This window comes from Musa acuminata, chromosome BXJ2-10 (assembly GCF_036884655.1).
Source record: "Musa acuminata AAA Group cultivar baxijiao chromosome BXJ2-10, Cavendish_Baxijiao_AAA, whole genome shotgun sequence".
Classification (NCBI taxonomy): domain Eukaryota; kingdom Viridiplantae; phylum Streptophyta; class Magnoliopsida; order Zingiberales; family Musaceae; genus Musa; species Musa acuminata.
This window is the reverse complement of record NC_088347.1, coordinates 33510126-33535931: the sequence shown is the minus strand read 5'-3', so window position 1 is coordinate 33535931 and position 25806 is coordinate 33510126. Positions and strand designations below refer to the sequence as shown.

General features: G+C 44.5%; 7 protein-coding genes across 9 annotated transcripts; 3 read left to right on the top strand and 4 right to left on the bottom strand.

Annotated features, from left to right (window-relative positions):
• Positions 1-159: 159 nt before the first annotated feature.
• Positions 160-3366, bottom strand: LOC103969138 (uncharacterized). 2 transcript variants are annotated; one of them, XM_009382594.3, is made up of 2 exons: positions 2157-3366; positions 160-614 (listed from the first exon to the last, which is right to left on the bottom strand). In XM_009382594.3, exons 1-2 carry the CDS (start codon positions 3323-3325, stop codon positions 608-610), a joined length of 1176 nt encoding a protein of 391 aa, XP_009380869.2. In that variant the 5' UTR covers positions 3326-3366; the 3' UTR covers positions 160-607. The 2 variants fall into 2 exon arrangements, with proteins under 2 accessions (XP_009380869.2, XP_064985966.1); XM_065129894.1 differs by having other exon boundaries at positions 160-572.
• Positions 3367-4497: 1131 nt separating this feature from the next.
• On the bottom strand, positions 4498-5733 carry LOC135625865 (protein EXORDIUM-like 2). The gene has a single exon (XM_065130979.1). The coding sequence runs from the start codon at positions 5661-5663 to the stop codon at positions 4731-4733; it is 933 nt and encodes a 310-aa protein (XP_064987051.1). The 5' UTR covers positions 5664-5733; the 3' UTR covers positions 4498-4730.
• Positions 5734-7608: 1875 nt separating this feature from the next.
• Positions 7609-8923, bottom strand: LOC103969136 (protein PHOSPHATE-INDUCED 1). Its single transcript, XM_009382591.3, has one exon. It carries the CDS (start codon positions 8825-8827, stop codon positions 7772-7774), a length of 1056 nt encoding a protein of 351 aa, XP_009380866.3. The 5' UTR covers positions 8828-8923; the 3' UTR covers positions 7609-7771.
• A 1126-nt stretch (positions 8924-10049) lies between these two features.
• LOC103969135 (protein PHOSPHATE-INDUCED 1 homolog) lies at positions 10050-11243 on the top strand. Its single transcript, XM_009382590.3, has one exon. It carries the CDS (start codon positions 10151-10153, stop codon positions 11105-11107), a length of 957 nt encoding a protein of 318 aa, XP_009380865.3. The 5' UTR covers positions 10050-10150; the 3' UTR covers positions 11108-11243.
• Positions 11244-11655: 412 nt separating this feature from the next.
• Positions 11656-12870, bottom strand: LOC103969134 (protein PHOSPHATE-INDUCED 1 homolog). Its single transcript, XM_009382589.3, has one exon. It carries the CDS (start codon positions 12780-12782, stop codon positions 11847-11849), a length of 936 nt encoding a protein of 311 aa, XP_009380864.2. The 5' UTR covers positions 12783-12870; the 3' UTR covers positions 11656-11846.
• Positions 12871-14607: 1737 nt separating this feature from the next.
• On the top strand, positions 14608-18797 carry LOC135625616 (uncharacterized). Its single transcript, XM_065130659.1, has 6 exons — positions 14608-14806; positions 15326-15538; positions 16545-16640; positions 17336-17481; positions 17570-17789; positions 18428-18797. Exons 1-6 carry the CDS (start codon positions 14672-14674, stop codon positions 18614-18616), a joined length of 999 nt encoding a protein of 332 aa, XP_064986731.1. The 5' UTR covers positions 14608-14671; the 3' UTR covers positions 18617-18797.
• Positions 18798-19226: 429 nt separating this feature from the next.
• Positions 19227-22779, top strand: LOC103969131 (haloacid dehalogenase-like hydrolase domain-containing protein At4g39970). 2 transcript variants are annotated; one of them, XM_065129885.1, is made up of 11 exons: positions 19227-19685; positions 19798-19891; positions 20301-20345; positions 20458-20508; positions 20663-20737; positions 20824-20857; positions 21873-21928; positions 22040-22103; positions 22177-22232; positions 22321-22367; positions 22440-22779. In XM_065129885.1, exons 1-11 carry the CDS (start codon positions 19333-19335, stop codon positions 22489-22491), a joined length of 927 nt encoding a protein of 308 aa, XP_064985957.1. In that variant the 5' UTR covers positions 19227-19332; the 3' UTR covers positions 22492-22779. The 2 variants fall into 2 exon arrangements, with proteins under 2 accessions (XP_064985957.1, XP_064985956.1); XM_065129884.1 differs by having other exon boundaries at positions 22423-22779.
• Positions 22780-25806: the final 3027 nt, after the last annotated feature.

Below are 25806 nucleotides of genomic sequence, written 5' to 3'. Positions count from 1 at the left end.
TGAAGGTCAAGTAAAGCTCAGTCAAATTGAGTTGAGTTCTACTCTCACTTCTGTGGCTCCATTCAGTGCTTCAGAGACCAAATAGTAGGAAGAATGCCGGCACTCCAAACTGAACTGAGATTTCGTGTCACGATGAATGGCAGTGCGAGACAGAATCCATCAAACAAGACACAAAAGTGCTGTTGAATTGTTCTTGGGCTCAAGAACAGCCTGGGTTTGATTATTACAATGCCAGACACACCTTACAGAGAGAAGTTAGCGTTGTTCTACAGATGTGGCGAAGATAAAGGTCACTAATATGCAGTATTTAGCATTCCCTCACCGTGCTATTAAGAAAAGGATACCTTAAGTTGCTAGATTCGAACAAGGCTGAAGCAGTATAAGATTAAACAGGTAGCGATATGGATATTTTACATAAATATATCCTTTTTCATTCGTGATCCAAACAAAAGAGCAGCAGTAAATGAAATCAATAAAAGGAAAACAAAATTACTGGATGCTGCAAAGCAACAAGTCATACGATCAACTTACATGAATGCTATCGCCTGCCAGGGAAACCAAGGGACGGCAACCTACACATTTTAAAGCCTCGTGAAGATGATGACTTTCACTCCCTGGAAAGTTGGCAGATGAATAAAAATGCATCACAGATCAGAGTTATGATAGTATATTGCTCGTTAACAAGAAACCAGATATATTTACAACACAGAGAGTTGCCTAGGCATAGAGATCACACTTAACCTGAGAACCACCTACTGTTGGCATATCAACTTCTTACAGTACATAGCAAAAGAAACACAAAGCGGTCGACATTGAATGAGCCGCAACAAAAAGAGAAGACGGATTTGTTGTCATCTTCCGCTAGATGGGTGAAAGCTTTAAGTTTCGATATGGAATGCAGAGGTAGACATAAGTAGTCTTTTATATCAATAACAAGGAAAGGCCTAAGTCGGCTTTAAGGTTGAGGTTTCAAATCCTTTTACAACATTATTTTTGTTAAGGTGCTACCTAGCTTGGCCGGTAAAGACTCATCGCAATGACCCACCCGCCTTCACCACTTCTGTTTCCCAAAAAAACCAAATAAGTGTTACAAAATTTCTCACTCCATTGTCCATTTTATTAAATAGCTTAGCTGGTAAAGACTCATCGCGATGGCGTAAAATCAAAACCCACCTTCACCACTTTCTCTTTACCAAAAAAATCAGGGAAATGAATGTTGCAAAATTTCTCACTCCATTGTCCATTTTATCAAATAGTCTGGCCGGTAAAGACTCATCGCAATGGCGTATGATCAAAACCCACCTTCACCACTTTCTCTTTACCAAAAAAACCAAGGAAATAAGTGTTGCAAAATTTCTCACTCCATTGTCCATTTTATCAAATAACTTAGCTAGTGAAAACTCATCGCAATGGCCTATAATCAAAACCCACCTTCACCATTTTCTCTTTACCAGAAAAAACCAAGAAAATAAGTGTTGCAAAATTTCTCACCCCATTGTCCATTTTATCAAATAGCTTAGCTGGTAAAGACTCATCACAATGGCAAATAATCAAAACCCACCTTCACCACTTTCTCTTTACCAAAAAAACCAGGGAAATAAGTGTTGCAAAATTTCTCACTCCAGTGTCCATTTTACCAAATATACAATTCCATTGTTCGGTTAAACTCATCGATGTGACACAAATTCAGCCAAAAGTTTGTAATAGATTTCAAAATTTCCACATAATGCATAAATTATTTTTGACATTAATAATATACAAATCTATGAAGCTTTTAATTGGCACACAAAACCTTGCAGGTTGGAGAAATTACAGTCAAGGGTTGGAGAAATCACTGAAATTTCTTACAGTTTCATCCTCATGCCTTATCCTACGGTACATTGTGACTTTAATGGAGATTTTTGAATTAATTGTATAGGCATCCTCATGGTCTTTAAATTTCTAATATTCCCTTTTTATATTCCTAAAACCCTTGATCTTCCAGTTAGATTATTCAGGGCTGTGAATCAGAATGTAGAACATCAAGGAATCAAATATTGCTACAAGAATAGAAATCTAAATCACACACCAATTTTAAATGAAGTTTATGAACCAGATGAAAAAAGAGACTTGACATTTTATATACCACCATGCCAAAGGGATGAATATGGACATACCATTTGATGAGCCATCCAAAGAGGAAATGTTGCATGATAGGCACCTTCTCGAGGACCTCAGCCTTGTACATCTTCAGCATTCCACTGTTCACCTTGCTCCAGTTGGGCACCCCACTGATATCATCAAGCATGGGCGAGTGCTCCGCGAACACCCCCTTCTTCACCTTCTTCACGAAGGCCACGCATCCCAAATACATGTAATCGTTGGAGAAGTTGTCGAGAATGTCCTGGTTGTGGATTGACTTGGGCTTCATGTACTTGTGATCGATCAGCTGAGCCGAGCCAAATATGAAGGGAAGGAAGTGGTAATCATCAAGCCCCCACACGCCGTGCGACCCAGCTGGCTCGAGGGAGTAGGTGATCTGAAGCCTCCGCATGAGGTCGAGGTAGGTAGCGAACACCCTAAGCACAAGGGCCGGGTAGTCGTCCTCCTTGATGAGGCCGAGGCGGGCGAGGCAATAGAGGAAGGCGGCGAAGTTGGTCTCGTGGCCGGTGCCGTAGTCAATGCGGTAGGCGTTGCCAAAGGAGTCAAGAAGGTAGTGAAGGAGCTCATCGGCGGCGGGGTGGAGCTCGTCTGAGGGGGGAAAAAGGGCGACGACAAGGCCGTGGCCCTCGTCGGTGAGGCGGGCGTGCCAGGACCGATAGGCGGGGTTGCCGTAGCGGGACGCGTGGGGGAGAGGGGGAATCTCGTCGATCCAACGGGCCAGGGTGTGGAGGACCGAGAGGAGGCCGGAGAGGGGAGTGGGGAGAGGAGAGGGGACCGGATCGGAGAGCTTGCGGCCGCGGACGGAGCGGGAGAGGGCGGCGACGAAGCCGACGAAATGACGGCCGGTTTCGGAGGAGTGGAAGCGGCGGATGTCGTCGGGGGAGGAGATGCGCTTGGACGGGATCTCGAAGCGGTATGGGGGCTCAGCTGGGGGAACGGGGAGGGGCTGGGGGACGGGGGCGAGGACTATCGAGGCGGTGGCGGTGGGGGCGTTGATGGCCGGGGCGCGGATGGGGCGGTAGGCAGGGGGAGGGGAGGAGTCGGACCACTGCGGTGGGGAAGACCAGGAAGCGGTGGCCCCGGCGCAAGCGGCGCATAACATGGGCGGCGACGGCGACGGCGTGTCGGTGGCGGAGGAGGAAGAGACGGGAGGAGAGGCGGCGGATGGATCGGAGTCGGCCATTCTTGTTCCCAGTGGGGCAAGTGGAATCGATGGAACGGTAGCGGTTCTCACGGAAAAGGCGGACGCCTTGACATGGGCCTCAATTAAATTGGGCTCTATAATGGACCAAAGCTAAGATTCGGACCATAATAAGCCCGGATTCGAGTTAGCCCATTCACGGGCTTCATGTCACATGCTAGATTGGGCTGTTAAATGTGACAATAAATAAATCCTAATGATTACAAACGAGACAATAATTTACAATAATTTGTGGATAATGTGATCATACATCAATTGGGCCTCCTAATGATTGCAACGAGACAGCTTTCTAATTCTCTAAACCACACACATCTCCTATCAATCGAAGATTCGGAAATAATTCCTTCAAATGCAAAGCGACTATTGATTTTGATCCAACCTAACATGCAATTCAAATGGCATAATGTGTCTTGAGCACTAGATTGCACTTTTCCCTATGGTTATCATAAGAATCGCCTCTCCAAACAATATGATGATAAGGGGCTTTGCTGCTCATTTATATGCATGAGAAGCAAGTGGGGAGGGAATATGAACAAACAAATAGATATAACACCTTTATGACTCGTTGTTGGCTCAATAATAGAACATTGTATGATGGGGCACAATACAAAGTACAAAGACCTCAATCTTCTTTACCTCTTTAATTTGGTAGCTGGCATGCATCTCATCAAAACCTACATATATAATTATCATTATATATAGTATGTGTGTGTTAAGAAGTGTTGCTACAACTGTGAGCCACTTAAACCGCATGAGAATATATTTATCTCTTGTTTGGGCACATCGGAGCTCCAAGCATCATTTGGGACAAACTTCAATCATGATATTGTTTGGTGGTAAATGACATACTCGATGGTGAGTTATTTTCTATAAATCATCGAAGCGCATCAAGATGATGTATGATAGATATAGATAATGTGCAGTGAACTCGAGCATCTATAGATGCTCAATCAATCAAGGTAATGATTTAGATAAGGCACCACCACCATGAGTGCACTTTGAAACATATATTAATGCCACATTATGTTGCTTAAAAGCCTAATTTCATGCACTACGTGACGATCATTGCTTGACCACTTGGGGATGTGATGCAAATGTGACCACCTATATCAGCTTCTATGAAGCATATATCCATTGCATGTTACATAGGGAAGGAAATGTCAAGGGTTGTGGACAGCTTGTCCTCATCTGTATCAATTGCTGTCGCTCGGATAACTTCGTGACAAACATATACATTCCATGAGTGATCACAATTCAATGGATACATAGACATGAACACAAGAAGCAACATATCCACCTTAGTCTATCAACAAAAATCCAAAGTAAAATGCGGAATATAGCAAGTTTTAGGAGATAATTAAGGTCTCATTATTTTGCATCGTGCATTCTAAACGAGGGCTTTACATTGTTTCGTCTTCGGGTCCCACATTGCAGGCAGCAGGTACTCCCTCCCGGCCAATCCCCGGGCGTTGTAGCTGGCCCCGCTGGTGGGATCCACGAGCAGGTTCCCTGGGTAGCCCGCGAAGGCCCCGTTGCCGAAGATGCCGGTGCAGGCGGTGACCGCCTCCAGGGGAAGCGTTGGCGGACCCTGGAAGAAGCCGTCGCCGTAGGGGTTGGTCACCGTGTCGGCCAGCAGGGTCGCCAGGCTGATGATGAGGCCGTCGACGCCGACGTCACCGTTGGGCGGCAGTAGCGGTGGCGTTTGCGGCCCGTAGGTGGGCTGGGCGAAGGGCCACGCGCACTCCCCGGGGCACTGCGTGGCCGGGTTGCCCACCCACAGGTACGTGTACCGGGACTTGCCGTGCTTCCCCCCGCGGCCGGAGTCGTGGAATCCGCACCGGCTCATGCAGAAGCCGTCGACGAGAACGTCCGGGGCGGTGAGCATGACGGTGATGGCGGCGCGGTGGGGCGCGCGGGAGGCCAGCGTAAGGAGGTCCGAGTCGGTCAGGGACTTTCCGAGGGAGCAGCGGTCGTCGAGGAGCACGCGGCCGAGGGACAGGCGGGTGGCGCCGCCGGGACCGTACAGGGCGGTGGTGCCCCACCAGGAAGCGACAGAGGGCGGCCGCGAGGACCCGGCAGGGGCGGAGAGGGACCGGACGAAGTCGACGACGATGGCGCGCTGCGCGGGGGTGAAGCGGCCGTAGAAGAGGAGGTTGACGGTGTAGTTGCCCTTCAGCAAGGGGCCCTTATGGTACTTGAGCACGAGTGGCTGCTGCGGCACCAGGAAGAGCATGCGGGGGATGACCGCGGAAGACTGCAACACTAGAAGAGAGAGGAGGGAGAGGAGGAGGAGGAGGGGAGGAGGAGGAGAGAAAGCCATGGAGACGCCCTTCGAAGAGAGTCTATGTGTCTAGCCTCCGGTTTATGTGGGAGAGTGTAGCAAACGACGCAGCTTTATAACACTCTGCATAAAGGGATAGTAAGGGAGAGTTCAGACACAGATCAAAGCTGTGGTGGGCACGTCTTGGCGATTAAAGCTGAATTGACCATTAGACGTAGGCACACTGAAATCATCAAGCAATACAAGAAAGAGAAAGGAAAACAGAGGTAGGAGAGGAAAAGAAATAATACGCAAGTGGCGGACAGGTTGTGCACAGAGCAGTACTGTAAGCGAGCCGTGTGGAATGGTTTGGGCATGTTGTTTCCGAGTCAACCGGTTGACTAGTCAAAATCTGTAGAAATTAAGGTGGGTCAAAATGGCTGGATTCACTTGTCCTATTTATATGAACAGCTGGAGTTCTCTTAGCTGGAAAAAATTGGATAGATTTGCTCATGTAATTATTTGGTCTAACAAAGTACTGAGCAATAGATTTGTTGAAAATTTGGTAGGAAAAATAGTGGTAATTTGACTATAAATAGGCAAAGACCAAAATGCACTCAAAGAACAGCTTAGACTTTGCTTCTCCTGTTTGGAAGCTTTTTGTTTACTTGAAGCTTACACAGAGTGAATTCAAACTTGAGCTTCAAATGAGGTCTGAATCTTTCTGTAGAAAATGTCTGATTCTTCATTGTTACCTATGTAAGCCTACAAACCATAGAATTTAGGGCTCATCGAACACCACTTCTTTTGTTTTCTGGATACAATTTATATAATAAAAAAATAAGCTGTTAGGAAAATCTTGATATCATTCTTAATTATAAATATGACTAATCTTAAACAGTGGTAGATCATTCCAGCTTGTGCAGGCATAAATTTAACTCGACCTTCAACTGGGATCTCTCTCTCTCTCTCTCTCTCTCTCTGGTTTAAATAAAATCTTGGCTTTCTTCGCAAGCTTTGCAGGACCATATCCATTTCCTCCTCGGAGAACGGGAAGTGCCAGTCTGACCCTATCCTGGAAATGGGTTTCCTGAGATGCAAAAGAGAGAAGAACCAAGTGTGACGAGGAAGCTAACGTGAAGCTGGCCACAGTGGTTTTGATCTGCTGACCTTTTACCAACACACCTTCTCTCTGATCCCTGTACATGGCTGTGATGTTCTCTCTCTGTGTCTCTCTCTCTCCCATGTCTTGACGAAGACGTAGAAAATATATCGCCATATATAATAAACAATTACATATATACACAGAAATAAACAGCAAGACGACGTGCATCACTGTAACATGTGCTGCTTCGCAGCGTAGAGAGGCAAAAGCTTAGTGGACATGAATTAATGAAGAAGAGACTGCAAAGAAGAACGACGAAGACAAACGTGACTGCACGAAGAACCTACATGCCATCTTTACTGTTCTCCTTTATGGTTGTCTTCTACTCTGAAGCAGAAGAGGAGATAGGCTGTAAGCAGCGAGGTAAAGTGATCGGGTTCAGTTTCATCTCGGCCCTGCCATCATTACGGGGACGCTGCGTGGTCCATATCGCCATTAATGGTGTCCCTATGAGGCCTGGGAGGACTGGCCAACAGCTGCATGGAACGAGTAGCAGCAGAGTCGCAACAGAGTTGGAGGAGGACAGAAGACTTTGGCTACTGAGAAGGAAAGCAAATTCTGTTCCTCTCTCTACAGATCAAAATCGGTAATTTCGCATTATGATTCTAAATATGATCGATATTGAACTAAATTCTCAGGTAAATTTGTCGATATAACTCATTGGTATGGGCCAAACACACTTTGTGTTGGGGACTTGGATCATGTCGAGTCGAGCCTACGTTTCCTTCATGATGAGGTTTAGCCGAACGAACTCCTATCGATCCCAACTGTGGTACGGCGACTTGGGTTCAAAGTTCTTGATGCTTGAGGCAGGTTAGGTCCAGTTCAGGTTACCTCATCTCAATCAAAACCCACACAAATTATTCATTGCTTATGATGCTATTTATTTCATGTTGTCGAGCTTCCCAAGAGAGAGAGAGAGAGAGAGAGAGAGAGAAAGAAATGAATCAAAGAATAGACATTGATCCGAGGGCACATCACTCGAAACGTCATCATCATCCTCTTAAACCAGCGTGGAGCAAGTGGACGCCGTCGGGTCAAACAGTGCCGGCACCAGGTACTTCCGCCTGTGGACCCCGTTCGCGTTGTAGCTGGCCCCGGTGATAAGGTCCACGAGCAGGCCACCGGCGTAGCCCGGGTAGGTTCCCTTCCCGTACACCCCGGGGCACGCCGTAGCCGCCTCCAGCGGGGCCTCCCTCGGCCCCTGGAAGAAGCCGTCGCCAAAAGGGTTGGTGACAGCGCCGGCCAGCATGCTCGCCAGGTTGATCACCATGCCGTCGGCCCCGACATCGCCGTTGGGCGCCACCAGCGGCGGCGTCTGCGGCCCGTACGCGGGCTGGTGGAAGGGCCACGCGCACTGGCCCGGGCACTGGGCCGCCGAATTGCCCACCCAGATGTAGACGGAGTCGGTCTTCCGGTCGGAACCGTGCAGGCCGCACCGGCTCATGCAGAAGCCCTCGACCGCGACGTCCTCGGCCGTGAACACCAGCGCGATCCCGCCCTTCTTCGGACCGGCCTCGGCCGCCAACTCGGGGATCTGGGATGTCTTGAGGGACTTGCCCATGGAACACTTGTCGTTCGACACTTGGTTGGCCAACACAACGTTAGTCTTCTTCTTCCTCTTCCCAGCTTTCTCCAAGTAAAGCCGATCGATGGTGTTCCACCACTGGCGGACAGAAGGCGTTGATGGCTGTGGTTGGGTTTGGGAGCTCGGTGTGAGGGAGAGGAGGAAGTCTGAGATGATGGACTTCTGGATTGGGGTGAACGTCCCGTACCAGGTGATCGAGATGGCGATGTCACCTTGCATCACTTCACCGTTGTGGTACGTGAGGAGGTCGGATGCCTGTTGCACCAAGCTGGCAAGTTTCCTAGAGCCCATGCTCACCTGTGCCAAGCTCACTAAAACTAGTACCACAATGCATGTTTTGGAGGCCGGGAAAGAAGCCATTTCGGAGAAGATATAGCAAATCTTTGGGAGGAAGTGGAAGATAGACCACTTGTGTGATGAGTGGATCTCTCGGCCGGAGAAGTTTATATAGGTTAACGAGACCAGCTGCATGTTAACGAGGAAGGTTCATCTCAGCTTCGTGAAGTATTACTGGGAGGAGACAACTGGGAGACATGCACATGATTCTCCAATTCTAGTCCATAGAGTCTGCTTGCAGCATTCACAGAATATAAAAACGTTGAAGAAGTCCGAAGGGAGTTAAACTGGGGAGGCCGGTCACTTAGATTCCGCCACCGATTTATGGTGGCCGGCGTGACAAGACTTGCATGTGATGGTGGAAGGTTCCTATCAAGTATAGGAATGATTAATCCAAGTCTTGGTTTACGCACTCAAAAGCTTGGCCATCTTTTGCATAAACATCTGCGACTAAGCTAAGGAGGTAGCTATAGATGTATAGTGGTGGGATTAATTAAGAATAGTGTCAGCCGACACAGGATGCCATGACTAGTAGCTTTGATCTGCATCAATAATTGTAGCCTTCTGGAAGCCATGGTTATGGGTAGCCAGACTTCACCATGTTTACAGGCTCCACCGCGGGTCCAGCCTCCGCCAGACACGCTGCTCGCCATTCCAATTCCCATGCGTGTATTCAACGTGACAGCTTCATTTCAACCGAGGTATACTACATGTAGTTCCCTTTCCAGAGAACCGAGGAGACGAAGCAAGAGTAGTCCGGAAGGGACGCGTGCATTGAAATAAAAGATTTAGTCTGCTTTTGTCGGCCAAGAGGAGCCCAGACAGTCATCGAACACCCCCCCCCTCTCTCTCTCTCTAACTCGTGCTCTCGAAGAGATGGCGACGACGAAGTGGTAGAAGAGCGCCGTCACGTGCGGCCATGCAGGCGCGAGTTGTTTCCCTTCACAGGGTCGCCGTGACACATCCATTCCGTGCGATTTCCGCTGATGGTGAAGAGACGAGCCACTGCGTCTCTGCGTTGTTTCCCTCTTACCTCGTTTGTTGGATTCGTTCTCATCCCGAACTTTGCCTTTCTTTTTTATCTCTCCTTATCTTTTCTCTTTCTCGTGGAGTGGGGCCACTCTTTTATTATGTTCTTGAAATGACTAAAGTAACCTTCATGAAAAGAACAAAAGGCACGTTGTTTGAGTGGCGTTTATGTCAAGAAGGGAGGCACGCAGTCCAGCTAAGCCATTGTCGCGTTCGCCGACGGATGGGGGCGCGTCAAACTCGCGCCCTCTTTATGCTCGCTTCCAGCCTTCGCCTCGCCTTCCCACACCCACCGTATTTTAATGCTTTCATTCACGAACCAGGATGCTACTTCCGCAATATAAATTCCCCGACATCAGATCGGTAGGATACACCCATCGCTCGCACCATTTCTCCTATTCTCCTACTGGAACGCTAAAGGCTACTACCATGGCTTCTTCCTTCCTCACTACAAATGCTCACTGCTCTGTTCTTGTTAGACTTCTCCTGGTTGCTTTGCTGTTCCGGTGCTCCTATGCAGGCAGAACTCTCGCTGCCTTGGTGGAGCAGCAGCCGCTCGCCATGACCTACCACAGGGGAGCCCTGATCACCGGAAACGTCTCCGTTAACCTCATCTTCTATGGCAAGTTCACTGCCTCCCAGAGAGCCATCATCTATGACTTCGTCACCTCCCTTTCCCCTCTCCCGCGCCAGAAGCATTCTCTGGAGCCGTCGGTGGCCACCTGGTGGACGACCCTGGCCAAGTACTACGCCACGTCCAAGGCGCCGCTCCCTAAACCCATCCTCGGCAAACAGATACTCGACGAGTCGTGCTCCCTCGGAAAATCGCTGCGCGATGCCAACCTCGCCAAACTGGCCGCCACGGGGGCGGCGCGGGACGCCATCAGCGTGGTGCTCACGGCGGAGGACGTGGCGGTGGACAGGTTCTGCATGAGCCGGTGCGGTTCCCACGGGTCGTCGTCCCTCTCTGAGGCCGGTTCCCGGTTCGCCTACATCTGGGTGGGGAACTCCGCTGCGCAGTGCCCGGGACAGTGCGCGTGGCCCTTCCACCAGCCCATGTACGGGCCGCAGACGCCGCCGCTGGTGGCGCCAAACGGTGACGTCGGTGCCGACGGCATGGTGATCAACCTGGCGAGCATGCTGGCCGGCGCCGCCACCAACCCCTTCGGTGACGGCTTCTTCCAAGGGCCAAGGGAGGCGCCGCTTGAGGCCGCGACGGCGTGCCCCGGAGTGTACGCGAAGGGCTCATATCCGGGCTACCCCGGTGACCTTTTGGTGGACCCCACTACGAGAGCAAGCTACAACGCCCACGGGGCTCGCGGGAGGAAGTATCTGGTCCCAGCGCTGTTTGACCCGTCAACGTCCGCGTGTTCCACCATGGTTTAACCTTGGGACGACAAGACCTGTATACGGACGCATAAATAGCTGCGTGTGTGCATGCATGCACCTGTGTGTATATATAATGTGAATTTTGAAGACCACCCTCGCAGTAATAGTATAACACCTCGTTCGTTATGCTGAAGTACTGATCACTTCAACCATATCTTCTTAGTCGAATCTGGTACGGTGTTCATGTCAACATTGTGCGTCCTTGTGGTATATCACACACATCTAAACAAAATAAATAAAAATTGTTACGAATATAGTTAATTGATTTAAACAAAATAAAAAATTACTACGAATTTTGAAAATAACATGCTTTACACCCCTCACAATGTATTGACGAATAGTTAATTTAATCTATTAAATTTTAGTTTATAAAGAAAAAAAATGGAGTGTTCTCTCGTCCAACTGACCACTTAGTCTATTAATGTTATCAATAAAAGAAGGATGAAGTAAGATCGTGCTCTTTGTTTCAAGTTCCGAAATATTCGTGTCTCTTTTATGATCAACGCGCACGCCGATGCATCATTCATCATCTTAAACTACAGATATCGAGATCACTAAAAGTTTCATTGAACAAATGAAAGAATTATTACAGACATCATATTTATATGTAGGCACTGAAAGCACTGAGTATGTTTCGTTCTGCGTCGGCATCTCGTGGTCGTATGCCGTATGCATGCGTCGACTAGTTCATCTTACAGCATCAGAACTTGGCCCGGAACGAGCCGTACCCACAACACTACACCAAGGTGGAGCAGGACGAGGTGGCCGGGTCGAAGAGAGCCGGGAGCAGGTACTTCCTCCCGCGGGCCCCATGCGCGTTGTAGCTGGCACCCGTCGCGTGGTCCGTCAGTAGTTCCCCGGCGTACCCCGGGTAAGCCCCCTTCCCGTACACCCCCGGGCACGCTGTCGCCGCCTCCAGTGGCGCCTCCTTCGGCCCCTGGAAGAAGCCGTTGCCGAACGGATTGGTCGCGGTGCCGGCGAGCAGGCTCGCCAGGTTGATGATCATGCCATCGACCCCCACGTCGCCGTTGGGCGCCACCAGCGGCGGCGGCTGGGGCCCGTAAATCGGCTGGTGGAAGGGCCAAGCGCACTGGCCGGGGCACTGCGTTTCCGAGTTCCCCACCCAGACGTAGGCGAACCTCCCCCCGGCCTTGGACCTGCCGGAAGCCCCGTGCGTGCCGCACCGGCTCATGCAGAACCGCTCTACTGCCACGTCGTCCGCCGTGAGCACCACGTTGACGGCGTTCCGCGGCGCCCCCTTGGCCGCCAGCGTCTCAATGTCGGCGTCCCGTAGGGACCTGCCGAGGGAGCACTCCTCGTCGAGGAGCAGTTTCCCGAGGCTGAGTTTGGGCAACGGTGTCCTCGACGTGGAGTAGTACTTGGCGAGGGTCTTCCACCAGGTGGCCACGGAGGGCTCCATGGAGTCCTGGTGGGGAAGCGAGGAGAGGGAGGCAACGAAGTCAGAGATGATAGCTCTTTGGGAGGCAGTGAACTTGCCATAAAAGATAAGGTTGACGGAGATGTTTCCAGTGAGCAGGGCTCCCTTGTGGTAGGTCATGGCGAGCGGCTGCTGCTCCACCAAGGCAGCGAGAGTTCTGCCTCCATAGGAGCACTGGAACAGAAGCGAGGCTGTTGACAGCAGGAACACAAGTGTAATGGCAGGGGAAGCCATCGATCGAATAGGTGATGGGCGTGCTGCTGCTCTCTTTGAGGAGAAGAGAGGAGGGTGTGGGAGCGGCGAGGGGAGCGAGTGGGGTATATATGGAGGCCGCAACCGAGAAGCAGCGCTCGACTGGGTTTCGAACGGGGAAGGTGAGAGTTAGCAAGAGACAAGACCGGTGGGCCCACATCGGATGCTTTAGTACCGATAAAGAAGCGTGGTGAGGCGAGTCTGGCAACGGTCACCTGGGAGACAGCTGGATTCGACGTGTTGTTCCCAGCTGTAGCACTGCAGAAGCTCCCGCATTCCCCAAAATGCCCTCACTCGAACGTTGGAAATGGGGTCCGCGCAAAGCCAAAGCGCAGGCGGGCGCGAGGGGCAACGGAGGGAGAGCGCTTCTCGAGGCGTTTAAAGGAGGGCGGAGGAAGAAGACAGGAGAAAGCGAGAGGAGGACGAAGGGGGAGTAGAACGTTAGGCGGGGACGGGGAGTTGGGAGTCGAGGCCAGGCTGGAGCCGCCCGTGTAGCCATCGGGCGCCGAGCGCGCGTCCACCGATAGCTGGCGCCCGCGCGGCGGATGATGATGATGATCGTGACTCGGACATGTCGCCGTGGGCCCGCCGGAGTACTCCACCCTGCTCACGGAGTACATTTATGAAGGCAGCAAGGTTTCCATGTTGGTCGATGGGTTTCCACAGAGGAAGGATGACTTCAAATTCCAAGTATACGGGAAAGTTTGGTGCCGCAGCGGCATTAGTTGTGATGTGTCGTTTAGCTCTGCTGTCTTCTCCCGGACACTGTGTTTGTTTGTGATAATGGAGCAAATGAGGTTGTGATGCTGTCGACATGGAACGGCTTAGCTAGCTGGGTGGCCATTGTGAGAGTGGAGCGTGTCTCATGGGCGCCCAAGTTTTGTGACGGTGGGACCTTCAAACTTGGTGCACGAGTGGTGGCAGACATTGACTTGAGAGAAAGATACCGGCTTGGCTTATAATTTGGGTGTTTGTGATTTTTTTTTTATTTGTAGAGTATTTATTAATGAATTCATGGCAAGTTTGAGTGGCTCTTGACATCGACAATAACGCCTAATTTTATAAAATAAATACGAAAAAAATTGAAGAAAAAAAATCACTAAAGACGTTTTTTAATTTTAGAATAGCAACTAAAGGAAATAATCATATAAAAAATAATTTTAAAAATAATAAATATTTTTTTTTCTCATATTGATGAGGAGCTAGGAAGATGATTCGAATTTAACTAAAGTTCATTCCAAATTAATTTTAATTCAAGTCATTGTTTATAGAGAATTAAATTTATAAAAACTAAATCGAGAACGTTCGTAACAAATGTCCCTTAGAGATAATTATTATTCGAAAATCATCAACCGTTTTGGATCAAATCATTGGTTGGCATAGTTTAGATTATGCTTGCTAATCACGAGGTTCATATGATTGATTGATCAATCACGTATATAATGTTTATATATCTCTCTCGATCTGACTATGTGCGATGATGATGAATATAGCCTTCAATGATCGTATAATTCTTGATGTATCGAATTTTCTTTTCTAGCACCATCCTAAACGAAGAACTTGAGATCGATCCTTAATGAGTAATAGTTTTTAATTCATGGAGAAGTCCATGCTTGAATTCTTTATCTAACTTATCCTTGAAATTATTGATTCAGAAATCTAAAAATATTCATCCACCCCAATGGTAAGTAAGTGACTAATTAATTTTGTTGCGACATTATCAATCGAAAAGAAGTAATACGAGGCGGCGCCGCCGGCTGCTGACATCGTTGCTTACGTTCACCCTTCCATCGCCGTCTCCAACCCTAATAGCTGCTCACAATGTCACGTCTCCTCTCGTGTTTGCGGTTCTCCGACGCACGCTGGTTTCGATGGGGTGGAAAGGCATACTCGGCTTCGATTACGGCGTCGTGCAGGGACCCCTCGGCCCCGACGTCTCCGGTCCGGAACTCGTAGCTGCCGTCGCTAACGCCGGGGCCATCGGTATCCTCCGAGCCCCCGATTGGGTACCTCCTCCCCTCTTCTCTAATCGTTCATGCTAAAATCGCATATTTGCACGTTCATTATGTGGAAGAAGTTCTTGAACTTATCACCAAAAGCGTCTCTTTTCTTGCTGTAATCGATGCTTTTGTCATCATTTTCTTTTCCATCATAGCCTACAGAAATTTGATTGTCCAGGAAGACAGGAATGGGTAAATCTTGGAACAGAAATTGCACGTTACTGCGAATTTAACATGTCTTCATGCTAGTTTGCTTCTGTATGTTGGAACTATAGAAAATAGAAGAGTAATAGTAGATGTTTTGGGCTTATGATTGATGGCACGAAGATCAAATCTGCTTCCTGACACCGTCAAGAAGTTAAAAGGAGAATTAGCTCCTCCTCGTGAATTTCAAGCCCTCCATAATTTGTTGTTACAAATATATATACATATTTCCTGGTAACGCAATTACTTTGAAGAGATTTTGTAGTTTCTTTTCGATTTCTTTTAGCGATTTAAATCAGGTTACATCTTTAATTTTTCCAGGAGGCACCTGACCATCTAAGGGAGTTGATACGGGAAACTGGAGCCCTGACAGACAAACAATTTGGTGTTGGCATTGTTCTATCATTTCCACACAAAGAAAATTTGAAAGCTGTGTTGGATGAAAAGGTTGCAGTATTGCAAGTTTCATGGGGAGACTTCCCAAAAGAGCTTGTTTCTGAAGCTCATCGTGCAGGCGTCAAGGTCATTCACCAAGTAAGTATTTATGGATCGATTTAGCTGTCTCAATTTTATAAAGCCATTGTATCATTTGGGCGTCTAATGGTAACATGCATTAGCCCGTGATCTTATTAGGGAATGCAGAACCTATTTACTTGTCTACACATTTCTCAGCACGTTAAATTTGTTCTTTTAAAGTCGCAGCTAAACTTGGAAGCATTATTTTTTTCTTTTTCCATTTGCTGATCTTGTATACTTGGTTCCAGAATGGAAAATTTGCACAACATATATTACATTTCTTTATCCTGCATTATAATTTGACATCAGCTTGGTTTCTCTTATGAAGCCTCAACTAAGATGCCCTTATTTTTTGTTGCCATCATATGTGATTGATGTCATGTCTTCCTATATCTGAATTGTAATTAACATATGCAATGAATGAGGACTTGATTCACTTGCAATCTGATCTTGGAGAACAAATTTAGAAGCAAGTCAAGCTGTTTAATGTTGGTCTTAGTCCCAAGCCAAATAGCAGAGCACCTCAAGGGCTATGTGGTAGAAATCCTGTGCATGAAATTAGATGGAATAGTCAGAATGTGAAGGGACAGGATGGAATGATCAAAATTTTTAAATTGGTGCTTTTTAGAGAAAATAAAATAAAATTTTGATCACAAATGTTTAACACCTAATTTCACTAATATAACCTCTACGTGGTATTTGTTAAAGCAGCTCTATATGGACTATTATAGAGTACTCAAAATGATTCTGTACTTATTTTCAAAACAAGAGGCGGTCATGTCCTCACTCAAGTTGTGTTCTGACCAGATCAAGTTTTGAGCCAGATATCTGATTCATGTCCATTCTACAATTTACAAGTAGATTTAAGCTACCGTTGTAGCATTAAGGTTACAGGGTTGTGTAATTGTTTTTTTCTAAAAAGATAGTACTGCTTAGAAATTATGCAGAATGAGGACTACTCGTCAATTTCATTTCTTGTTTTTTTTGCTTATTGTTTGGCCAATTTTTTTATGCCCTTGTATAGGTTGGTTGCATTGAAGATGCCAAGAAAGCCAAGTGTGCTGGTGTGGATGCAATTGTTGTTCAAGGTCATGAAGCAGGTGGACATGTACTTGGTCAGGTATTGGTATTATTAGTCATGTTTTGCGAACTCCAAATACTAGATTTATGCTCCTTTTACAATCAGTTAAGTGATTTCATTGTAGTATTCTTAGTTTATAGTTATAAAGCAGAGATATTTCAAAAGATCTGCCAGGTCTATTTAGTTTACATGGAAGAAACTTCTGGACACATGTCCAATACTTCAAAAAATATCAAAAATATCTGCATCATCTACATCTGTTAATATTTCTATATGGCATAATTGATAACTGTAGAACACATACCATCCAAATAAGGCTTCTAGATATGTTGACTATGGATATCATGTTTGTAATTTAATATTGAACTTTCTATGGCTGAATATCTCCTTAGTGTTTTGCATATGGATTTAAGGCATTTCATGACTATCTTTTAGGTTTCTTATTATATTTGCAATATATGCAAGCTGAGAATTTTCTAATTGTTGTGCCTATGCCATTTGGTGTCCTATATTACGAAGATTAGCCATGTCGACATGTCTGTATCATCTTGTGTCATGTTTCATTTCCATGACTATGCTCAGCTTTATATTTACCATCAAGGATGGGGTTTGTAGACACAAGAACCATATCAAAACATCGCATACTTATAAATATGGTCTCAAGGAGGAGCATGTTCTCCCGTGTTTGAAAATAGAAACTATGTAGTTGATCTTAATTTTTGTTCTTTATGCAGGATGGATTGATCTCTTTATTGCCGAGAGTAGTGGACTTGGTGTCCGATTGTGATATTCCAGTCATTGCTGCAGGCGGCATTGTAGATGCACGTGGTTATGTAGCTGCACTGGTTCTTGGTGCTCGAGGTGTCTGCCTTGGAACTAGGTCTGCAATGTGCTTGATGTTCTATATGTCCAAGCATTTGATTTTACATTCCTTCATCTCCTTATGCTCACATGTTTAACAATAATAGGTTTCTTGCTACTCTTGAAAGCTTTGCACACCCTCATTATAAGCAAAAGCTGATTGAATCTGACAAAACAGAGTTTACAAATATATTTGGCCGTTCAAGATGGCCCGGTGCACCACAACGTGTGCTACAAACACCTTTTTTCAATGAATGGAGGCATCTTCCAGAACACGAAAATGAGGAAAATCAACCTGTCATTGGTCTCTCAACAATTCATGGTGTGGTGAGTCACTTTCTTATTGTAGATCAACTCGTAGAATCTCAAGTATAAATGCTGAAACTTACATGGCTCTCTATCAGAATTCCTGATGAACTTTCTTCTTGGGTGATAAATAGAGATCCATTGGCTTGTATCTTCTATTCATATATGGCATTTAATATGCGATGTTTTATGTGAATGCTGTGTGACAAAATGATTCTTCAAAATCATGGCCCACCAGGATATAATGAGCACATGCGATAGTTGCTAGCTAGGAAACATTTATTCTTTAGCTTTCGGACACTACATCTTGGCTTTTGCATGATACATAGAATTTTATGTTTTCAACAATTTGCCTTCAATTGAGTACTATAGAGATCAATATATGATTTTTCTTTTTTTGCTTTGAATATTGTTATGCAAAACACCATTTTTCAAAAGCAATTTTATGTTAGAAGATATTTATGCACATGCGGCAGTTCCTTTGGAACAGTTGGATTACATGTTCTTCAGATCACCTTGCCAATATTCATATTTGTTGTGGCTTTATACATAGCTGTGAAATTATGTGCTTATGAGAGTCTCGATCTTACACTCTGATAGCAAATACTAACGAGCACCGGAAAATGGTACTTCAAAGCTAAATAATCTTTCTTTCTCAGCCAAAGGAGATACGTCGGTTCGCTGGTACTGTTCCAAATCCAACAACAACGGGTAATGTTGATTGCATGGCCATGTATGCTGGTGAAGGTGTTGGTCTCATCAAGGAAATCCTGCCTGCTGGTGAAGTGGTGAAGTCATTGGTCGAGGAAGCACAATACATCATTCAGCAGAAGTTTTCTCATGGTTAAATCCAAGCAACTCGGAGGAGTGTTGTTTGCACCTCCTGTCTTAAAGTTCTGATACCGATCTGTTTTGTGGGTATCTTCCCACATCGTAATGTTAGTGCATGAGGATCCTGATTACAATGTTTGTTTGTCTAAAATGTTATCAAAGCTTTTTTGGCGTAACGCGTTTAAGATTTTGATTGTCCGAGATGTTTATGAATCAACAGGGTTGGCTGATTTTGGTTGTCCGAGATGCTGATCATATGAATCAAGCTGATTCCATCACATAGGATTGACTGAACTGAACGTTTGATTTGGTGTCGAACTTTTCGTATCAAACAACAATAACAAGAAAAGAAATGTTTGATGTGGATCCAATCTAACCCGCTAGAGAATTAGGTTGAGTTAGACTCGAACACTACCTTCGGACCAAACATCATGGCGACTGAGAGGAATGCGAGGTATATATACACATATGTATGTACACAAATATATACTAAATACGTTATGTATTTAGTATATATATACTTGTACATGTACATATGTGTGTATGTCACACATCCAAAGGCGAGTAGCGGTTGGGTTCGAGTTGGGCCGTCGATTTAACGCCACGAACGCCTCATCTCCGATCTCCCCCCCCTTTCCTCCCTTGCCGTTGGTCGTTGGTTCCTTCTCCTTTTGCCTCTCGTTTCAAATAAGAGGACGAAACCGCATCGGATAGAAGCATCGGTAGCGACGGCATGGCCTCCGCTTCCCTTCTTATCCCCTCCCCTTCCCCACTCTCTCGTCGTCTCCCGTCTCCTCACCGCCTCGCCCTTTCGCCTCTTCGCCTACCCCATAGCCCCCGTCTTCGCTCCCCTCGTCCGTTGGCCGTCGCCGCCTCCTCCTCCCCCTCCCCACTCCAAGCCCTCATCTTTGACTGCGACGGCGTCATCCTCGAATCGGAGCACCTCCACCGCCAGGCCTACAACGATGCCTTCGAACACTTCGCCGTCCGTTGCCCCCCATCCTCCTCCCAGCCTCTTCACTGGGGTTCCGAGTTCTACGACGAGCTCCAGAACCTCATCGGCGGTGGCAAGCCCAAGATGAGATGGTCCTCGCACTTACTTCTCTTCTCGTCAATTTATTTCCGTTGCCTCTTCGTCCAGTTTTGTTTCTTGATGATAAATTGATAACCTAAATTTGGGTGGGGATCGGGATCGCAGGTACTTCGGTGAGAATGGGTGGCCTTCTTCTTCTATCTTTGAGACACCTCCAGCCAGTGATTCAGACAGGGAAAAGTTGGTCGACGTCCTCCAGGCGAGTGAAATCAACATCTTTGCATGTTTTTTGGTTCCCACTGAATTTCTTTTATTCTGAAACCAAAAAGAGGATTTGACAAGTTGGTAATTGATGATTGATTGTACTGAATTATTGAGTTCGATGGATTGGGAAAAGTGCAAGCAATAGAATAAGGTTGGTGCCTTTAATGGTCCGTGTACTACATTCATTTGTTTGAAACCGGTTAGATAGTCCACACAAATCTTTCGCCAATTTAGCACCACTACACTTCCCAAGAGAACTATGAGGAGGCATGGATGACCACCATATACGTTTTAGGTGATCTGATCCATGTCATTTCAATGTATAATTGTTTGATACTTTTGATGTTGGTTTGATCACTTGGAAACATGCTTATTACTAGACAATTGGATCATTGTTTTTGCAGGATTGGAAGACCGAAAGGTACAAAGAAATAATTAGATCTGGCTCTGTAAGTATTAGTCTCTCATCACTGCTAACAAGTCTTTATGACAATAAATTCGCTGATGATGTTAAGATTAAAAAATACATCACAATTACCATAGCTTTGTTTCTGTGACTAGGTCGAGCCTCGACCCGGTGTTTTGCAATTAATGGATGATGCCAAGGGTGCGGTAATAAACTTTGCAGACACAAAGCCATAACTAACTGCATATCTACTTTTGATTGTTGGCCATCATCTTGTTTTGTGTCATCCATCAAGATGTTGTAATGTGTTTTAATGATTATCAGACATTAATTTATGGTGCATGACTTCTGAAAATGCAGGGTATTAAGGTTGCTGTTTGTTCTGCAGCAACAAAGAGTTCAGTTATCCTGAGCTTAGAGAATCTTCTTGGACTAGTAATCCTTTCTTCTAAAACTTTATCATTTTTCTATATCTAGTGTGCACCGTATATGTTGACATCACGTTTTTGTGGTTCTTGTAGGAGAGATTCCAAGGACTTGACTGCTTCCTTGCAGGTACTTTCATTTCAATATTCAACACTATATGCTTGTTTGTTGATGTTGTTTTTTCATTGCATATAAATAGGAAGTGTTCAACTATTATGTCTTTCTATCCACTGCTTCTGTTGTGAATAGATAAAATATTTCTCCACACATGGTTGCTTTCTTGATACGAAATGGTTAGCAACTTGTATCAGAACTTCTGCTGGAGTTAAAAGTTCTGTGTCAGCTCAAGATTGATAAAATTAGTTCACATCTTGATAGGTTTTGCGGCTCTGGTTCTCACCATAAGCTTACCTTATTCACCTATGGTTAATGAATATAAATACTGCTCTGGGCAGTTTTGGTTTCTTTTTATGTTTTCTCCCTAAGCAGACACAAAAACCTACATGATCATATGCTACCAATCCAATTCGTTGCATACTCAATTTTCAGTTATAAACTTTATGCATTATATCACTAAATAGATCATTTAATATTATGTAAAATATAGTTCACCCACGTAATGTTGTATTAATTTCAGTGAGACACTATATGACAATTAAAACCACAAAACGAGGATAGGAGGCTTGAAAGAGAAAGGAAGAGAAATGGAGGATTTGTACAGAATGTCCCTAATGACATCTCTTTCTTTCAATTCAATCGTCCAACTTGTTCCATATTTGGATCAAAGTTTTCGATCTGTATCCAGATCTAGAACACTATGGGTACCCAGATTAGGATCTGGCCACATTTCTACCCATTTAGATGCACAAATGGATTTGTACAAATAATGCCATGTTTTCACTCAGCAAACCTGCCATTAGTGGAAGACTGTTATGCCACCAGTGAAAGAAGGATATTGAGATTGATCCTCAAACACGTACGGGTCATGAGTTCCGACTTCCAATGAGTCCATCATAAATGCATGGATGTAACAATTTTGCTTATGATTCTGACCATTTTCATTGAAATTAATTAGAATAACCGGTATATCATATAAGCTGAGGTACAAACTGCATTTTCCTTAACAAAAAAATTGTTTTTGCAGGTGATGATGTCAAAGCCAAAAAACCTGATCCATTGATATATATTACGGCTTTAAAGGTAATTCCATAGAATGGTAGTTTACAGTCTTGTTAAGTGGATTTTACCAAAGAATCTAGAACTTGCTCTACAAATTGTATTGAACAAAAAAGCTTCTTTATTAATGCCCAGACATTAGGTTTGCAAGCAAGGAACTGTTTGGTCATTGAGGATAGTGTCATTGGACTTCAGGCAAGTTTTCTACTTTACATGCAAAAACAACTATTACTACAGATTTTGACCAGAACTTCTCCTCATTTATCAGGCAGCAAGTGGGGCTGGAATGTCATGTATAATTACATATACATCTTCTACCGCCAAACAGGTGATCTTTGCTCTCTTTCCAGATTTATACCCCTTAATCATATAGGACATTGAGTTTGTAATGATATATAGCTTCTTTATTAATATAGGACTTCAGTGATGCAATTGCGACGTACCCGGATTTGAGTAATGTGAGGTATGTACCTGTGTTGTTTGTGAATGCAATTTCTTTAGGATTCGGCTGTGTGAAGCTTTTCGGTGGTTGCAGGCTTGAGGACCTTAAATTGTTACTTCAAAATGCTCTTGTTGCTTCTGGCTAGATGAATCTGTCTGATTTCTTCGTCAATTTCAGCCGGTTACTTCCATTGCCAAACCCGGCGCATGGTTACCTGTTCATATTTACCAATAGGGCAATATATACCTTTGTTTTTTCTTATTTCCCACCCTATATTATGTGGGGCAGTTGATTGAAGTTCCAAGTCGGAAGAATGTTAATGTAACACTTTTATTTCATTTCCGATTGGCCTGTCCTATATTCTGGATAGCTTTATGAACATTCTTATCCATGCATTCCTTTCAAATGCTGGAATTAACATCTACTTGATGTACTCTGATTCTGTTCGGCATGAAGAAGTGCCCAGAAGTGGCTTGTGCATCGAGTTCAACTCAAACAAACCATTGCTAGTGAAATTTCTTGGTGTCCAGGAATTTACTGCAAAGGTAATTTTCTCCCACGAGTAGAGTAGCTCACGGTGTCTACGGCTGTCTGCTTTGGTAGGGATGCAGCAGAATCTCCATAGGTGAGACGGCAGAACAGTCCATCATTACTGGGCTGTGCGTTCCAAGGACGACTTGTCCTTGTTTTGGCTCCTCTCTCTTAAATGACAATACCTATTCATGAACTGTTCATGCCTGCAAACCCTTCCAAACCGAAGGGAAGGGGATTCCTGTAGGAAGTTGAGATCGCTACGTATGGAATCTTGAACACCTCAATTGGCTTTTGCATGATTGCATATTATGTAATTACCATGCTTTCGTTCTAAAATCTCTCACAGAACTGTTCATGTCTGTGTGTATCCTCCACATCTTCTTCCTGCAGTTTGCTTTGTGTGTAATATACAATAAAATGTAGGAATTGCAATGATCTTTTCATCTTCCTGAGTCAATTTATATGATATGTGGAACTGTCAAATGTGATCTAATGGTCTCTGTTAACAGATTCTGGTGTTTGATATAATATAGGACTGTGCAGTAGTTTCCTGACAAATCTGCTCTTTTAAGAGTCAAATCACAAGTCCAAACATGAACATAGAGAGATCACAAGGGGAACATAACTCTCTCATTTCATGAAAAGAAAGAAAACAATGAGGAGAAATAAAACGAGAACAAACAATAAAAAAAACATGCTGTGACATCAATTTTGAGGACACAAAATTTCATAGTCTGGTAATACATCACAATGGAAATCATATGACATGCAAGAGGACTAAAAGAACACGTGAATTAGTGGGTCATCTTAATCATTGATTAGTTATTGCTGTGGCATTGATGTACCCATCAAGCCTAACCATTATCCAACAGCCTGGAATGGTGTGACACCAGTCCTTGTCACAGGTCCACTTCTCTTTCTCTAATCAAAATTCTTTAGCATTAGTTACTAAAATCTATCAAATATCCACAAATTAATCTTCATCTTTTATTCCTCTGATCCACAATTTGAACTTAGGCAAAACTACATCTATAATAAATATATCCCTCCAAAATAAGTGTTTTTCATATTTATCTCTCTAAATTTAAATTATGCATATATATATATATTAATTATAATATCTCAAGAACTGATAAATATTTTTTTTGTCTCTTAGTGTCCAGTAAAAGTATTAAAATTACTATAACAGGATTAGAAATAAAAGGAAAAAATTCTTTTTCTTTGAGTCCATGACAATATTATTGTACCATGTAAGGAAAAACAACATGATAGTATTCTCTATGATAAATGGTACATATTATTGGATCCACAAATAAAGTAGGTACTGAACTCATGATGTACTATGAGTTCTTTACCCATGTCATAATTACCATAACAATTACCTTAATAAAATTTAAAGAAAGTGGCCTCAAAATCCTGCATGCAAGTAGAAATATCACAGCAAGAAATCCACATCACAAGTGCCTCCCTAACACAAATCCTTGTTAGGGTAGGCTGCACTTTGCCTCACAGACAAAACACAAGTCAACAACAACAGCCAAGCAGCCTGCCATTTGTGTGACCCCCATCTCTTTGTGGAGGGCTGCTCACATAGCATCTTTGACTTGCATTGAACAACATGAGTTGTTATTTCACCACAGCTTCTTTGACTTGCACTGAACAACATGAATTGTTATTTCACCAAACAATATCTTCCACATTCCTCCTACCTATCCATCGACAATGTCCAAAGCTCTACTCATTCTCTTTCTCTTCCACTAGATGGAGCTCATGCTGTATCCATCACAGAAACTAACACCACTTTTAACATGTCGACAGTCTATTTATTCTTGATTTAGTGCTATCTACTATTCTGGATTACTGATTTCCCCTTAAACAAATAGGATCATCAATTAGTAGGATATCTTTATTCATTGTCTTCAAGTAGTATAGTTTCTTAAGATGTATAATAACCATACAGCTATACAGATTGGTGTCACAAGGATCCAAGGGAATAGTATTTGATTATAATCATGGTATAGGTTGCTTTTTAAGTCTTTTTTTTCCCCTACTCATGGCCTACAAGTTGTTATGTCAAAGGGGGAAATCAATTCATATACATAAGGTTTCTCTTTTATATCTTCTCACATCATTACTCCTAATCATTTCACATTGTCTGACAAAGATTAATCTCACTATTTCTTATTTCTCTAGTTATTTTAAATAATTTTTTTTGTGAGGACATGGCTATTATTTAGACAATAATAATACAAGCAAAGGCAACAAGCTGATGTTCCAAAACCATTTGAAAATGAATATAATTGTGCTATACTAAGAACAGCTAATTAAATACTTGTTTCTAACAATTGGGTCCTCGGTCACTTGCCTCAAAGCCAAACATATCTTAATCATAATGATCAAAATGTCACTAGTGGGGATGCCACAACTCATTCTAATACAAAGAAATGCCCCAACTGTTGACATTGACCATGGTGTCAAATCCAGCCAGTGATGTGACCCCACTGTTTGCTGTGGAAGTCTACCACCCCACTATTGCCTTCTTAGATCACCCTCTTCAAATCATACTTGGTTCTTTTGGAGTAGTAACTGCTATGATCATGCTTAATTATTCGGCCAACTTAGTATGTAGAAAGAAGATATGCATCCCCCCATAGCCTCTCATTCATGCATTCCACTAGTGTGATGTGATGGTGACCATCATCATACTTACGATACTCACCTCGAGTTGCAAGGCTGATCCAAAATCTTATTGGAATAATTCTTAAGGATGAATGGTAAAACCTTAATGCAGACTAGACTCATTATGTACTCCTCCCCCTTCCTTCAGATGCTACATTAGAGAAATAAGATTAAGCTCGTGGACCAAGTGTCGGTAGGTTTTCTTGGAAATATACGGACACTAAGGGGACCAAAGAGCCAAGTTGTG

Coding starts and splice junctions, on each gene's coding strand:
- LOC103969134 (XM_009382589.3), bottom strand. CDS start 12,782: ATGGCTTCCCCTGCCATTACACTTGTGTTCCTGCTGTCAACAGCCTCG.
- LOC135625616 (XM_065130659.1), top strand. CDS start 14,672: ATGGGGTGGAAAGGCATACTCGGCTTCGATTACGGCGTCGTGCAGGGA. Junction 14,807..15,325: donor TCCTCCGAGCCCCCGATTGG/GTACCTCCTCCC, acceptor TAATTTTTCCAG/GAGGCACCTGACCATCTAAG. Junction 17,482..17,569: donor GGTGTCTGCCTTGGAACTAG/GTCTGCAATGTG, acceptor TAACAATAATAG/GTTTCTTGCTACTCTTGAAA.
- LOC135625865 (XM_065130979.1), bottom strand. CDS start 5,663: ATGGCTTTCTCTCCTCCTCCTCCCCTCCTCCTCCTCCTCTCCCTCCTC.
- LOC103969135 (XM_009382590.3), top strand. CDS start 10,151: ATGGCTTCTTCCTTCCTCACTACAAATGCTCACTGCTCTGTTCTTGTT.
- LOC103969131 (XM_065129884.1), top strand. CDS start 19,333: ATGGCCTCCGCTTCCCTTCTTATCCCCTCCCCTTCCCCACTCTCTCGT. Junction 22,104..22,176: donor TGTCATTGGACTTCAGGCAA/GTTTTCTACTTT, acceptor TTTATCAGGCAG/CAAGTGGGGCTGGAATGTCA. Junction 22,368..22,422: donor CCGGATTTGAGTAATGTGAG/GTATGTACCTGT, acceptor GGCTGTGTGAAG/CTTTTCGGTGGTTGCAGGCT.
- LOC103969138 (XM_065129894.1), bottom strand. CDS start 3,325: ATGGCCGACTCCGATCCATCCGCCGCCTCTCCTCCCGTCTCTTCCTCC. Junction 573..2,156: donor TTTGGATGGCTCATCAAATG/GTATGTCCATAT, acceptor TAAAATGTGTAG/GTTGCCGTCCCTTGGTTTCC.
- LOC103969136 (XM_009382591.3), bottom strand. CDS start 8,827: ATGCAGCTGGTCTCGTTAACCTATATAAACTTCTCCGGCCGAGAGATC.